The sequence below is a fragment of the Poecilia reticulata genome, chromosome 23 (assembly GCF_904066995.2).
Source record: "Poecilia reticulata chromosome 23, P_reticulata-male-v2, whole genome shotgun sequence".
Taxonomy (NCBI): domain Eukaryota; kingdom Metazoa; phylum Chordata; class Actinopteri; order Cyprinodontiformes; family Poeciliidae; genus Poecilia; species Poecilia reticulata.
The window spans coordinates 7427638-7442969 of record NC_088852.1 but is presented as its reverse complement, the minus strand read 5'-3'; the positions used below and the strand labels follow the sequence as shown (position 1 = coordinate 7442969).

The 15332-nt window shown below is 38.3% G+C and overlaps 1 protein-coding gene across 1 annotated transcript in view; it reads left to right on the top strand.

Moving 5' to 3' along the window:
• cacna2d1a (calcium channel, voltage-dependent, alpha 2/delta subunit 1a) overlaps positions 1 to 15332 on the top strand; it is an 84360-nt gene that overhangs the window by 18044 nt on the left and 50984 nt on the right. Inside the window, exons 4-6 of the mRNA XM_008400613.3 lie at positions 8683 to 8742; positions 10758 to 10793; positions 11230 to 11398. Of these exons, the coding sequence (XP_008398835.1) occupies positions 8683 to 8742; positions 10758 to 10793; positions 11230 to 11398 (265 nt within the window). The remainder of the gene's footprint in view (positions 1 to 8682; positions 8743 to 10757; positions 10794 to 11229; positions 11399 to 15332) is intronic.

Sequence of the window (15332 nt, the reverse complement as noted above, 5' to 3'; positions counted from 1 at the left end):
TTTGGCTATTAAGAAAAGTGTGAAATAATGAAGGAGGAGATTGCTGAAGGACAGTTCATTAATTTAATTGTTGATTAGCATCAAAGGGAAAACTAACAGCACTGCCGCTTGTTTGTCTGTTGTAATGTTGATGTCTCTTCTTTTTGAGTGTGGTCTCTCCCTTCCTTTTGTTTTAAGAAGATATTGTGGCTCAACATGAGTGTAATACAACTTTTCTCTCTGAAAGGATTTCTATTGATATCTAAGAAAGATGAGTGTAAAATTGTGGCCTGTCTGACCTCTGTCTCTCCAGACAGTGTACTAAAGATTAGAGGTCTACTGCAGACAACTTGGCTGATGTTGGCCTCTTGGTATACAATTCAAAACAAAATTGGATTAACAATTTTGTTTATGGAGATAGAGATCCCATCGAGTAGATCTTTAAGACGCACAGTTCCATGAGACTAGCAGCAGAAGCAATTAGTTGGTGAATTACCTGGTGTGCCTGGTGAAACTGCATATCTGCCGAGCTTATATGAAGTACAGTGCTCCTAGGAACTGTCAAGTTTTTAGCCAGATTAAAATGCTAAAAAGGGCGTCACATTAAGAGTTTTCACCCAGACCTTTTAGAGGAATCAGGTTATTTCACCGGTCTCTTTTGGACTTGATTGCAGTCCCTGAATCCTGACATTTGTGCCAAGACTGTTACAACCCATGCAACACGTTTGGCCATCTGTCTCATTTCTTAAACTTCCTTAATCTTGTTCTTATTAAAAAATACTCTTATTTCACGTTGCATGCTTTATTTCTTTTTCTTATACAATGCATGTCTTTTCCTTTTAAACTTTCCCCTCAATCCCGTTCTGCTGGCTGTATTGCCTGTGACTTTGCGTTGCTTCTCCCATAGCTTCAGCCTGACTTTCTGTCACACTTAATTCCAATTTTCCTGTGTTTGTTTTCCCTCCCTTGTTTTTCCCCTCCATCCACTTCTGTCCTTTCTTGTTTCTTCTTTGGAGTGTGTGAAGAGGCATGTCAATGTTGTCTTTTTCCTCTTTCTCCATTTCAAACCGCTTTACATTTGAAACACTTTGAAGTAGGATACTTCTATGAAATAGAGGTTATATCTTGGTGGTACAAATTCTTCCAAGTTTCCTTTTTTTATTGTGACAATGACTGATAATGACGTAATTCATACGCAAATGTATCATGCCAGTAAGGACACATCATCCAGTCCCATTTGTTTAAAATCTCCCCTTGTTATTTAATAACCCTTAAGTATTTTGTTTATTTATATATATATATATATATATATATATATATATATATATATATATATATATATATATATATATATATATATATATATATATACACATGCACAAGCATATGTACAGATATGCATATGCTTCGGAAGGAATAGTTGTATTTGGATATCTTAGTTTCTGGCCCTCTTCCTGTTCAATGGTGTGCCATTACATAAATCTTTCACAGCGCAGCGTAGGCGCGATTAATAGTGAATGAACTCGGATCACACAGTCTCGACCAACAGACACCTTTTTTTTTTCTTTCTTTTTTTTTAATTACAATTACTCGGCCTTCTTTTTTTAACCTGGCTCATCAAAAAATAGCCTCCTTCTGATATTCAGTTCACCTCCAGCTCCTCTGGCTCTCTGCTCATCAATTATTGAATGGCTCTTCTTAACCAACAGCCTTTGATGGAACCGCTAACGTCTCCCTGTGGAATAGGTCATTCTTCCTTCCACGGTGACTCCGGTAGAAGTCTCCCAAAATGTTAGCAAATTAGGTTTGTTTGTTGTTTTTTTAATGGTTACAGTTGCTTTCTTTTATAGTCTCTTTAATGTATGTAAATGGAATATATAAGCTGATTTTTTTTTTCTTCTAATTGATGGTTGGACAAAAGGGGAAAAACAGAGCATTAACACACATGGCACATGAAGTATTTCTTTGTCTGAAAGCAACAACATGTACTTTGTTCCCACCTGTAGGCTCTTGCTCCTTGGGAGGAAAGTAGCACTTGTTTCAAATTGCATGCATCATCATCTCTTACCACCTTTTGAAATAGACTTAATGTCAGGTCAGTGTGTCTATCTATGCATTGAATTATCCAGTTGACTTTTGGTTCGTCTCCTCTTCTGTCATCTTCTTTGACCTTACTGTCTTGTATTTTTGCCATTGAGATATTCAAGGCCTAACTTCTGTTTGACAACCTGTGGAAAACTTGTACTTTTTACTTTAAAAATTCAAAAATAAGTGATAAGAACTAGAAAATTGATTCCGAGTCTCAAAAGGTGTCAAATGTCGATATAAAACTATATAGGGACCTTGTGATTGGAAAACAAAAATTAGGCTAAAATGACAAAAAACCCATTCCTTTATTTTGGAAAGTATAAGCAAAAAACTGCTTCTTCTCAACTACACCAAAGAAAAAAGACAGACAACTAAAGATGGCTTCACACCACAGAGCAGACTGTGAAATTTGAGTATCGATTGCCCAGTTATTTCAGGCCTTGGATTGCATTAGTAGTTTGGCAGCAGATTTAAAAAGCTTTGGCTGCACACCAGAGACGGAACCACAATTGGTATCCCTTTTATGGAAACAGAAAAAAAAACAAACAGTTGTTTTTCCGCCTCAACTTGCTGGAGTGACTCTCCATCAAGAGGAAAACCAAATTTGCTTAATTGAGTGTGGGCTGCTGCCACCAAGATTGAGAGTGGGTTTAGTTTGACTTATAACTGCCAAGAAGAAAGATGGCCTGTGCTGCAGTGGGACTGTTGATGAATAAAATGTCTCTGGTCTCTGGGAGATTTTGGTCTGTGGAGTGCATGGACCACGGAAGGCAGTAGGTAACCATGACACCCTGGTTGCTTAGCTACAAAGGGGATCATAAACAGATGCCCCTCTTCCAATGTGAATAATTTTTGCTTAGCTACTTTATCTGTTATCAAATTTTGTTTTTAACGCTGGGCAAACTAAGTGAGAAAACTCTCATTCGAGGACCCTCATCTGTCTTTTTTCATGTATAAAATTCTGAATTGCTTGTTTAGGAGCTTCCGTGCTCATTAACTTGTCTGAAGAGGACGAGAACAACAGCACAAGTAGTGGAATAGGGCTTTTTTTATTTTATTTTTTTTTTAATGTTGTGTTGTGTAGTGGTGTGTAATTATGGAGGAGACACTGATCTCTAGTGTCTGCAAGTGTGTTATTAGGCTGCCACTTGATGACATGCTGTGAGTCATTAGCCTCTGCTGTTAATCTTAATAACCAAGTACGGACTCGTGGATTCACAGATCCATTTACAGAGCTGTAACAAAGTATTCTCTCCTTTGAGGGAAACCTTTTGTTGTTTGTTGCATGTTTTTGAAAACATGATTAAATGCAGAAAGGGAATTTTTTTTTCTCCGACCAAATGGTGTCTTCATTTATTTTAAAAGCATGAATAAATTGTATTAAGCATGAATAAATTGTATTAAATTGTTCTCCAGGCTAAGAAAAGTTTGTGTCTTAGTAGTTTTTCTAAATACTTCTGATAGGAACAGAGTAGGCTGCACAACACACATGCAGACCTGAAGCAGCAGCTGTAATTCTCTCTGTCAACTTCACTGCAAAAGGCGGAAAAATACTTAATAAATTGTATTTTACCATAATCCTCAAACTGTGTAAATGATACTGAACCATAGTAGTAGAAAAAATACCTTATGTACTTTTGGATCTCTAGTGAAGTAACTGACTCCATGAAAGCTTTGACTGGGACCTCAAGCTACCACTTGCATTGGATTGTAATGTTTTCGCTTAACAATTTGCCAAGTAATCAACCAGAAATCGGTCTTGGCTAGTTTTCCCTTGCTCAGGGAATCTTACTTGGGAATCTTTTCTCTTTTTCAATAAATGCATCAAATCTAAGAACTTCCGTTATCTATTCTTTATAATCATACCAACCAGCAAACTTTGCTTCAAGGCACCTTTTTGGTTATTTATAAATCAGAGTTGCTGGGCTGATTCTGTGAGGCACACTTTCAAATTTAATTATGCTAATCAGATGTTCCCAGTTGTAAAAGCAATATCTTGTGTTGATACTGCGCATTACCTTTTGTTCACGACTTCTACCTCTCGCTCTCTCGCAGCACATTTTGATCTTGTCGTCTTCAGAAAAGAAAGAAAATCCAAAGTTGGCTAGCGCTTTACTCAAAATAAAAAGTGTGGAGTTGTACGCTGTAAATTTGGCAGGCAATTACGAGGCATTTTTCTTGTTTTGTTTGATAATTTATGGCCGAAGCTTATCTCTTTCACTTTATGAAAACATACATCTGAATCGTGCTACTAATGTGTGCTTAAGGAACTGAGCTGGTTTTGTGACTGTGTGTGTGTGTGTGCGTGTGTGTGTGTGTGTGTGTGTGTGTGTGTGTGTGTGTGTGTGTGTGCGTGTGTGTGTGCGTGTGCGTGCGTGTGTGTGCGTGTGCGTGCGTGTGTGTGTGTGTGTGTGTGTGTGTGTGTGTGCGTGTGTGTGTGTGTGTGTGTGCGCTTCTGGCCACCGGTGATTCATTAGTCACCACTTCCTGGAGTGTGTGTGTATGTGTGTGTGTGGGCGTGTGCGCGTGTGTATGTGGCTGCTTTTGTCAGCCACAGCTGTTGGACTCTGTGTGTGGCTCCAGTGAACCTGCCTTTTGTTTGTCATCTCTGTTTCCCTACATGATGCTTATCAGACATACAGTATGCATACAAAGAGGGGAGCGTGTGTTTGATGTCTCCCTTATTAGAGCTCGCCGCCTTGCTCAACGCTGCTATTTTCAGTCCCATTTAGCTGCGGACAGGAACACCTGTGCTTCGTCTTGTACAAACAAAATTACGCTCGTTCATTGTGCTGCTCACTTCATTTCCTTTGTTGAAAATATATTTGATTTCTATGACGGGCGCATCGATGATGGTGGAATATCTGGCGCAAATTGATGATTCCCCTCACCTGTTGGTGTAAAAAAAAAAAAAAAAAGAAGCAGTTTTTTGAATGTCAAGTTGGTCGCAGAGTTTACCTAGAGCTTTATAAACCAAAGGACAGGTGTGATTATTATGTAATGCATTGTACAGTAGCAATCTGGGTGTTGATTTCGGTGCACGGAGCTGCCACGTAAACATTCCAGCTGGGTGCAGCTGTTATTGGGTCTCATTTGCAGCCAGCTGGCACGCAGACAGCAAAGCACGGTCTGCTTGCTGAGGAAGGGATGAGTTATCAAACCAGGGCGTGATGGCTGATCTCCAAACCAACGGCCGTTTCTAACAAGTGGCATTCTGCAAAGCCAGCATGTCCTTCTTTCTGTACTTGCTGTACAGTTGTTTTCCTTTTGTTTCCATTGTGTGCGCGCCTTTGTGTGATGTGTGCAAATGTATTTCCCCCTTTCTCCTTTCTTCCACCCGCCTTATCCCCCTTTTTCTCAGTACTTCCCTCCCAGCTCCCCATGGGCTGAGCAGGATAGATCTGACTAAAGTGGTGCCAGTCACAACAGCAGATGCTCATGTTTCCTCTGCTCTCCCTGCATATCAGTGGGGTGGCAGGTGTGTCTTCGTGTTTGCGTGTGTATGCGTTCTCTCCTGGCAGGACTAGACGCTCTAATCAGGGTGATGGGAGGGTGTGTGTGTGTTTTATACAGTACCCCGAGTGTGGCGCTTTACAGAATATGAAAATCACAGGAGCTGGAGTGTTTCTACGTCAGAAGAACATGTATTGTCCCTGTGATTTTTTTTTTTTTTTAATCTGAAATAATCTTGGTTAGCTGAGATGTTTTCAAAATTCACCCCATTCATCCATTATTCAAATTAGAAAAAAAAACTCAAATTAGACAAATGACTTACCTTCAAACCGTGGCGAAAGTTGCTTTTGATCATTACAAGGAATCAGTTTAGATGCTAATTAAGGTAAAACTAATTAGGAAAAAGAAAATGTAGTAAATACACAGGAGGGTTTACTCTGGCTCTTTACCTTGGAGTGAGTTCACTCATGATTTGGCACCACCAGTGTCCCTAAAACCGTCGAGGCCAGTAGCAGTGTCTGCCATCATCTACACCGATGAATTGCTCTATGAAATTAGTCTATGCAAGTGGCTGAAATGAGCTTACTAAATATGGTGAGATAAGGGTCCTGTATCGTCTGGTGGGAGCCATAAGTAGTCTACACCACCTGATCCTCCTGATTGACAGGAGTCAGTTGAGGTGAGCTGAGTCTCTGATCACAATGAGCACCTCCCTTTTAGAGGTTTTCCAATCAACCTCTAAAGATGGATTAGAAAAGAAACCACAACTTCTGAGACAAGCTATTTATTTTCCTTCTGGGGTGGGAACGTGCTGGGGTTTTCCAGAATGGACTGGGAAGGGAGAGGGCAGGATTTTCCTCCCTGACCTCTTAGCTCTCGTGGTCTGATTTCTTTAGACCTAGATCTAGACCTGCTGCCTCTATGACCCGATAAAACTACACAGCATAAACCAGGCATAGATCAATACCCGTTTGTAACGTTGTAATATCTTAATATGCACTTTATAGAAAGTTCTGCCTTTTGCTGCTAGTTTTAAGACTTTTACCTATTAAGTACTTCCGTCATTATTTGTATTACTCGTGTCATTTTAGTTCATGTGGCTCTCTCAGGTGGAAACTCTGTAAAACACTGGAATGGACTTAATGGAGTAGCTAGAAAGTGACAGAAGCTGAACCAGCTGCTGGCCTTTGACCTCTAAACCTTTTCATCTGTCGCTCAGTTCCTCATTAATGTGCATCTGTTTCTGTCGGTGTGTGTGGTTGCACAAATTAATGCCCAGGTGTGTGTATGCGTGAACAGGTGCTTGAAATGTGAGATGACAGCTCTGTGAGCTGAGGTGTGTCGACGATGAGGCCAGTAGGTCCTGTAAAATATTCTATCTGCAGAGAATTCACTTTGAGTAAAAAAAATAACAATGAATTTATGTTGGTAGATGAGCACACCAGAGTGGAGGAAAACGTATTCTTGTTCATTCTTTAAACGTGTCAATGAAATGCTGCTTGATAGCCAAAAGTTAATGGAGGTTTGTGGATGAACATCATTTCTTGCTTGAAATAGTCCAGTTGTTCTGCCCCTTGTTGAGTTTACAGGAATGCATAATTACAACTAAGCTATTCTATGAAGGATGCAAAAAGGGCGACATCATGTATAGATTAGTAAGACTTTTTTTTTTCAAAAAGCAAGTGGTTTGTAAAATAAGGCCCTTTTTTGAATATGATTTGATTCCATTTCCAAACTAAATTTGGAAATGGATTGTTTTATTTCTTTATCAATTTTAACTGATTCTTCAATACAAATCAATTGTTTGTCTTTGAATTAGTCTTGAGCTCGACAGGAAAGTGAAAACACAACTCATATTATGTCGCTGCAACTCGTTGGCCACTTGCATTTCAAGCTGCAGGAAGGCATCGTGTGCTTCTATATGTCCAGTAAAAAGACCACCATGACCCCAACTGTCAGCACACATCTTTCTCAAAAGATTATACAAGCTTTTGTGTGGTTGCAGTTATGGATTCCCCCCCCTGCAGGACAGGAGAAAGCACATTGGCCATATGTGTACCAATAACACAAATGTAAAGAGAAATGAAGCTGAGATTGTTTTTGAACTAACCTGATTTCAAATGACAATAGCATCGGCCCTCAGCATATGCTATGAGATGTGAAGTGATGTCAAGCCAAACCTTTGGGGAACGGGAAGGAAAATCTGGATTGGCAGTTGCCTCTGAGCCAATAGACGATTCAGTGAGGAAGTCATTTTTAGCAAAAAAAAAAATCTTGATAGATCTACATGTAGGAAAAAGATATTTGTAGGACAGCGATTACGTTATGTAATTTAAAATATACTGAAGTAATTAAATTTAAAGTCATAATACATATAATTAAGCTGTCAGTAAAAGAATATATTTTTTGTTTTGTTTTTGATCAGGTTTTTCTAGGCTGGTAATGATTTCCACTTTCTTGCCTGACCTGCCGAATCAAAGTTCAACCAATTCTTATTTTATTCAAGGAAAAATATCCCAATTCTTATCTATAGATAATTAATTGTTGCTTTTTTTTTGTTTTTTTTTTATACTTAGTTTTTCCTTGAGCACAAATGTGGCAACTATATTCCAAAGTGCATTTTACATTGAGGCACAGCAATCAAAAACACTTTAATTGCTGTAATTGCCTTAATTTCAAAGCAAAAACTATATCAATAACTCACTAAATTAATCCCCCCCCTTCTCATATGATGAGTAAATTTGTTTCCTGATCAGATTTCTTCTCTTCCTGCATGACTTCATGCCCTTAGAGCCGTGCATATCAAAAGGAAGAGATAGATTTCATATTTCCCTGGGGAAATTAATAGTACAGTGCATTTCTGGAACAGGTACAGATTAAAAACTGGGCCCATTATAAACCCATTAACCTAGTCATTAGGATCTGGGGAAAGATTGAATATGTGGGTGTCTAATTTTAGAGTAACAGTCGTCACTGGTTCTTACAAATGCCTTTAGGAGGGAAGATATTGAGTGCACTCTCTTGAATTTGTGGCCAAGATCAGGGGCCATGACATCAAATTTAATATTTCATTAATTTCATGATCGCGTCTTTGACACTTGTTTGTTGCTGTTTTTCCTCAAATTTCTAACCCCCCGCCCCCCCCCCCCCCTCTCTTTTTAGAGACTTGCAACCGAGGCCGAAAAGTTTCAAAAGGAACATGAGTGGACAGTCGACGGTGAGGTGAGTGTGTGGCCACGGCCTGATCTGATAAGTTCATTAACACACACCCCTGTGTTGCATACAAATCAAGTGGTGCAGTAAGCTGCATGTGCAGAGTGAGCAGAGCGATAGCTTATTCTATATGATGGTAGTAATTTGCAAATCTCATTACAGTAACACTTGTTATTTTAATAACTGTCTAAAAGATGGCACTTCGTTATCTCTCATAACAGCCTGAAAAGAAGCAGACCTGGTCGTAAGGAACACTAATACGCTACTTTATCTCTTCCAGTATTAACAGTGCATTAAATGGTAATTCACAGCTTAATGTGAAGTCATGCTTGTTTTACTCGTTAAATCACAATGTCTGACTATTCGCGCAGCCGTTGGTGGTTTTTTGGGGTTTCCCGTGTTGGTTTTCTAAAATTATTATTATTTAATTTTGCAAATGCCATTTTATTCCAGCCAATTAACAAATGAAAAAATGCCGAGTGTTCATTTAGTGATGGAGGGGGGGAAAGAAATTGAACGCAGCCATTAAAGCTTTTAGGTTTAAAATCCTCCCACAGTGCTTCCAAATCTTAATGACTTTATTCCATTAAACATCTTGGCATTGTTTTAATGTCATGCATATTCTGTAGTGTTGAAAGGAGCTAAAGTAAAAAAATATATCTTTAGTAGACTGACTGATTTATACTTTATGTAACTCAACAGATTTGCTGTCCTGGCAAAAACGAAACAAACAAAAAAAAAAAACCTTTTTGCTTAATTAACTAAAATTGTCTGACGGAGCCCATTGAAAATAGTGGTGTTCTCTTTATGCAAATACAAACCGTATGTGAAAAGTATACCGTTCAGATTGAAAAAACATTGCAGCTGAGCCAAAAACTATTCATATCCCTGGCAGGTTTAGGTCTAAGTAGCGTTTTAATTTTACTAATAGATTTCACTTTTAGTGGCCTTATCAGAGTCCTGACTTAAATCTGAAAGAAAGTCTGTGGAGGAGTTAAAGACTAGCATAATGACAACAAGTTCTGTCCATCTCAAAGACTTGGAGTTCCTCACCAAAGGCCAAAATATCAGTAGACATTTGTTAAAAGCTGGTCATATATTTTAACAGTGGTTGGATCCAAGTTTAATCTAGAATAATCCCAGTCCAGATTTGATGAGGCATCGATGTGTAATTCTCAGTGTGGTAACTTTGAGGAGGAATGCCAAAGACTCTTGACATTAACACAGATATTAAAAACAAACATGTAGAGCATGATTTTAGATGGCTTGCCAGTGGCGGTTTAAAACAGTGCTTTTTCCGATAGATGCCACACAATGGTTGTTCATGTTTTGTTTTGTTTTTTTCCTCAACTGGAATGCTTCCAATCAGGTGAATTTAACTTTCCTAAGCAGAGGAATATTGTAGGAGCATCCTTTTGGGAACTTCTTCCTTCTGACATTGAGTACTTCAAAACTATGGCTGATGCAATGAAAAAAATAACAGTTTTAACTAAACTTTGCTTTTGCTTTTATATGTTTTACAATGAAACGTCATTTCCCTCTTTTGCTCCTTTTTTTTGTATAAAGGTTTTTATATAAAAATAGAACCTAATTACCTGATTCATGACCTGAAATTTTCAAGCAGATGCTTGTGTTTGGCTTTAATTTGATTACAAACCCTTTGAGCTAACTCTACAGTGGCAGCAGCACTTGCCATCCTGTTGTTGTACGTGGCTGTAAAGTAAGCGGACAGGTGGTGGGAGTCGGTGAACCAGCTTGGTTGCTCTGGGGTATTAGAACGTCAACAGTGTGGCTAGCTCGTTAGCAACCGACTAGCCTATGTACCGACAGGAAGCTCAGCAGTGCAAAATAACACCACTGCCCTTGCTGATTCATGCCGTCAGTACAGGGCCCTACAATATAAAGGAGAAAAATGTTTAAAGGGGCAGTATTATGTGAACTTATTTTATTTTTTTGGAGCTTTATGGAGTTATTGTGTCACTCATTCCTGATCTCTTCCTTTCTGTCTTCGGTCCACTTTGCAGGCTAGCGAGCTCAAGTACTACAATGCCAAAGATGGTGTAAGTACATATTAATTCACTTTTTTTAGCAGAACGCATTATGTATACCTTGGCAACAAACCAAAAGGTCGATATCACTGACAACTGATGAACAGTACACACCTGTTAAAGGTTCACTTTTGGTTCTGTGAAAAAAATAATGGACGTGCCTTACACAAATATGAATTCCTCTTGAACTATTTCACATCTTGTTCCGTATTGGATTTTTCCTCATATTGCTGCGCACATTTGTGACGGAGAGGAAAATGATGCGTGGTTTTGAATGATCACATTTTTACCCCTAAACAAAAATCCATTAACGTGCAACATGTGTTATGCATCCACTCCCTTTATGTCAAACCTTTATAGAACCACAGTGCAAATGCAAACGGAAGTCTTTGCAGCCATGTCTTATTTAACTTAATGGGTTTTGTTTTATTTGAATTCCTTTGCACAGGTAAATAAGACCGCATTGAAAGAAAGAGAAAAAGAAAAAGATAAAGATAAAGAAGAGGACAAGAGCAACAGGTTCATCCCAGATGACTTTGAAATAGACCCCGACTTCAAACGCCTCGTCTCTTACAACACCACCGCCGTCCACATCCCCACCGACATATACGAAGGCTGTAAGTGGAATAGAATAAACTTCATTGTAAGAAAAAAATATTCATAAAAACTTATTTGATAAAGCAAAGCTAGCAGATAAAGATGAATTATGACGCAATGGAAAAATGTACCAGGGGACAGACCAGTAAGGTGTACCAGTAAGACCAGTAAGGTGTTTAGGTAGAGGGCCTCCCTTTATCTTTATCTCCTCCCTCATTTTGAGTAGGTGGTGAGAAAAATTTATTTTTGCTTTGCCAGTTTTTTTGGCCTGAAAACATCAGAATTCTCCCTGCAATCCTGTGATGTTTTAGTGACATTGTATTTTTATTTTATTTTTAATTTTTTGACTGAACTGATTCACCCACTTGTAACTGTGGTGTGAAAACGAATTATCTTCCTTGTGCGGTAATTTAATTAGTCCCACAGCACACAGTCATGCAGAGGAAACCTAAAAAAGTCAAATCGAAATCCATAAGAAATATCTTACTGGTCATTAATCAGAGAAAATCTGGTTGTGTTTTAGAATTGTATTTAGCTACTTGTACTGTACGATTCGGTTCAGTGGGAGGCGGCATGCTGCTCAGGCCTGATCAGCTTGCAGTCACACCAGTGCTAAATATCTCTGCTTGTGAGGATTTCCTCTCTGTTCTTAGAAATGGCATTCTAGTGACGTTCTTGAGGATGAGCCTCGCTTAAACGAATTCAACCAGAACCAACGTTGGCCAAAAATTTGGGAGATTCAAACTCTAGATCGAAAACACAAATGGATGTTTTTTTTTGGGGGGGGGGGGGGGGTTAATCCTACTGAGACGCCTAATCACAAAATGTAAGGGCTTACAGAGAATTACAGTTGTTAACCTATGAATGTTCCATCATCATCAACATCAATGTTAAGTTAGATGTGGAGATGCTTGGTATTTGCACATGCATGTCAATCACCACTGCTTTTGTGATAGAAATTAGTTTTGCACAAAGCATATAATTTACATGTTATTGTAGGAGAGTAATGCAAAACTAACAGACCTAACAAACGCGACACATTCTGTTGATTCTGTTATTGAATGATGAATGGATATGTTTGAAATGATGGCGGTGTGCAATTCAATGAGTGGGGTCATTCACATAAAAACACAGCTGTTAAATATTCCTGTTATTAATTTCTAGTTATCCTTTTTTAAGCGTCAATAAAACATTTCCTGGTATATTTCTACAGCTGGTATAGAACATTCCCCTGCATCCCGTTTTCACTCGTCATCACTACGGTCACCATCTACAGTATACTTCAATGATAAAACGCTCAGCCTTTGAGCACCATCTGCATTGTAGACAGTTGAAGTATTCTAGTCTATATATAGTTCAAATGCCAATCCGCCCACTGGTCAGCACACTGGCCCGCTCTTAACCCTGGTCACCAGCTGCTCCCTTCCCTCATGCTGATCATTGACTCCACTAGTTCACAGGGCGTCAGCACACCCAAAACCGATCCTCTTTGAAGAAGTGCTTGTGAGAAACATGCTATTATCCTGTGTTCATCTCACAAACAGCTCAGATTTTTTGCTTTCTGTTTCTACAGTCTTTAAACATTTCATTTGTTGCTTTTTTTTTCATTTTTTTTTTCAAAACAGCCATTTTATAATCAGATGATGGATTTTAGTGTATTCAAAGCATCAAATGTCTAATAGAAATATCTTCATTTACTTATTAAATATACATTTGCATGTCAGATTATGGCTCCACAAAAACAAGGTAAGATTGCAACTTTTCTTTTTTTTTTGAGAAACTAATAATTCTCTTCGTTGCTATAACAATAAAAGGTACACTCCAATTTGCTAAATAAGGTACAAATATCCTAACTTCTCAATCGGGGCTCATAACGACAGCTTCAATTCACAAAGCAGCTAGAAGGTTCTTTGTGAGACAGGCTACACATTTTACATTTATTTTTGTTTTAGAGATCATCACAGGAGCCGATTTGATTTTTACCATATTTAGTATATACTCCTGCAAATAATTGGAAAATTAAAACATTTAAAGGGCTAAGTTGCATTTTTTTTTTTTTATGTGATGTTACGGGTAATTTTTATGTGATGTTATGGGTGTGGAAAAGTAAATATGATGCATTTACTTTTCCACACTTGTTGGAAAAGTAAATGCATCATATACCATATGAAATAATTACTCAGTTTAATTGGTCGATTGCGAGTCAGCCAGAACGAACCTTTAAGGTGATGCAACATCTTTCTGAAAATGTTTAGTAAATCATTAGCAGCAAGAACTTTTACAGAATTTCACTACAATAAAGTAGATTTTCCTCATTAAGTTGATCAAACTGGTCTAGAATTGACAACTCTCTTTGTTGTTTTTTTAGGCAGTTAGTTTGTAGGCTGTCCTAGAATAAGAACACTTTAAATGGAGACAAGTCTTCACACCGACACATGCTGTGTTTTTCTTCTGGCTGCACATACACACACTCAGGCTTGCCATTGATTTGGCAACAGGAAAGCAAATCCACAGCTGCAACATAACAGGCAACACAGAAGTAATCCTATGAGACCAGCTTATGTTTATATATTAAATTTAAAAGAAAAACAGGCCAATCTCAGTGGAGGGAAATGGGTTGATTTATATCGAGGCATACAGCTTGATGATATTGCTTCAGTTTGTGTTTATTACCATCAACTGAGTGTTCGATATTAGTTTTGGCAACAATCCTAACAGTATAGGCCTTCCAAATGCAACGGACTACATCACATGACTTTTATGTCCTTATACAGCGAGTCACTCCCAATAAGGCGGACTATAAATGTGCAGTGACGGGCCTCTGAGGCCTCTGACTGTGCAGACATTTTGTCATTGCCAAATGCACTCGGTTATTTTTACAAGCTGCAGTTATAATGAAAAAGCTGGGGGTTGGGTTCAGGAGATTCAATAGTGCGTTATGCTCAGTATGATTCAGTCATCTTTTTTTTTTTTTTTTCTAACAGTGAGTGGACTACTGGCAGCTCGGCTTGGGGTATACTTTTAGTTTCTCATCTGTAGAAAAGGCCACTTTATTTATTCCCCTTAAATCTCATTAAATGTATGGTCAGTAAACTTTCAGTGTTGAACTTAAAGTAACAATGGGAAGGTATGTCCAAGTTTGACTCAAAAGTCGGCACGTTTCTGATAACAGCAGGGTTGTAATTGGAGGCCTTCACTTTTTATCCTCCTATTGCTGGCCTTAATAAATATAAAAGTAGACTGCAGACTGCGAGATTTCAAGTAACACCCACTTAGAGTTTACATACCCACCCAGGTTACATCATTTACTTACCTAAAGGTTTCTAAACCTCCAAGGACATTCTGACTTTTATCTATTCTCTTCTGTTTAATTAGCATCTAGAAGATGCATGCAACAAAAATCAAAAAGGAATCACTTTGAAGAAGATTAAAGAAACCACCATAATAAGTATACTTGCATATCAAGAAAAGGAAAACAAGTAGCTGAGATGTACCCAAAGTATACAGTAGTAGCTTGCAAATGTAGCCATATCTTTTCAGTATATTTGGACATGCTGGAATCAGGAACTTCAGTGTAGTTAGGGAAGAGAGAGAAAAGACCCTTTTAAAGAAGTGTCGGCATCACAGGTCCTGATAAACTGAACTCATTACAGGCACTTCCTACCAAAATGCTTGCAGAACAACAACAAAAAACCACAAAAGGATCATGAAAGACTTGATAACTTTTGATGTTTTCTATAAGTGTTTTTAATTTATCTGCTTCTTTTCTATCTCCTTTAGTGTAGAGCCAGCTTGCATGTAAACAAAAATCATTAAGAAACTTTAGCAGTGCAAAAGCTGTTCATTTTTTTTATTATTGTTTTTTAGAATCTCTACTGTGACAAGTTTTGCCTCTACTGAAGTTTGGATTAAGTTGCACTATTTCTCTGCAGCCTCTGATCCTAAGTTGTCCAC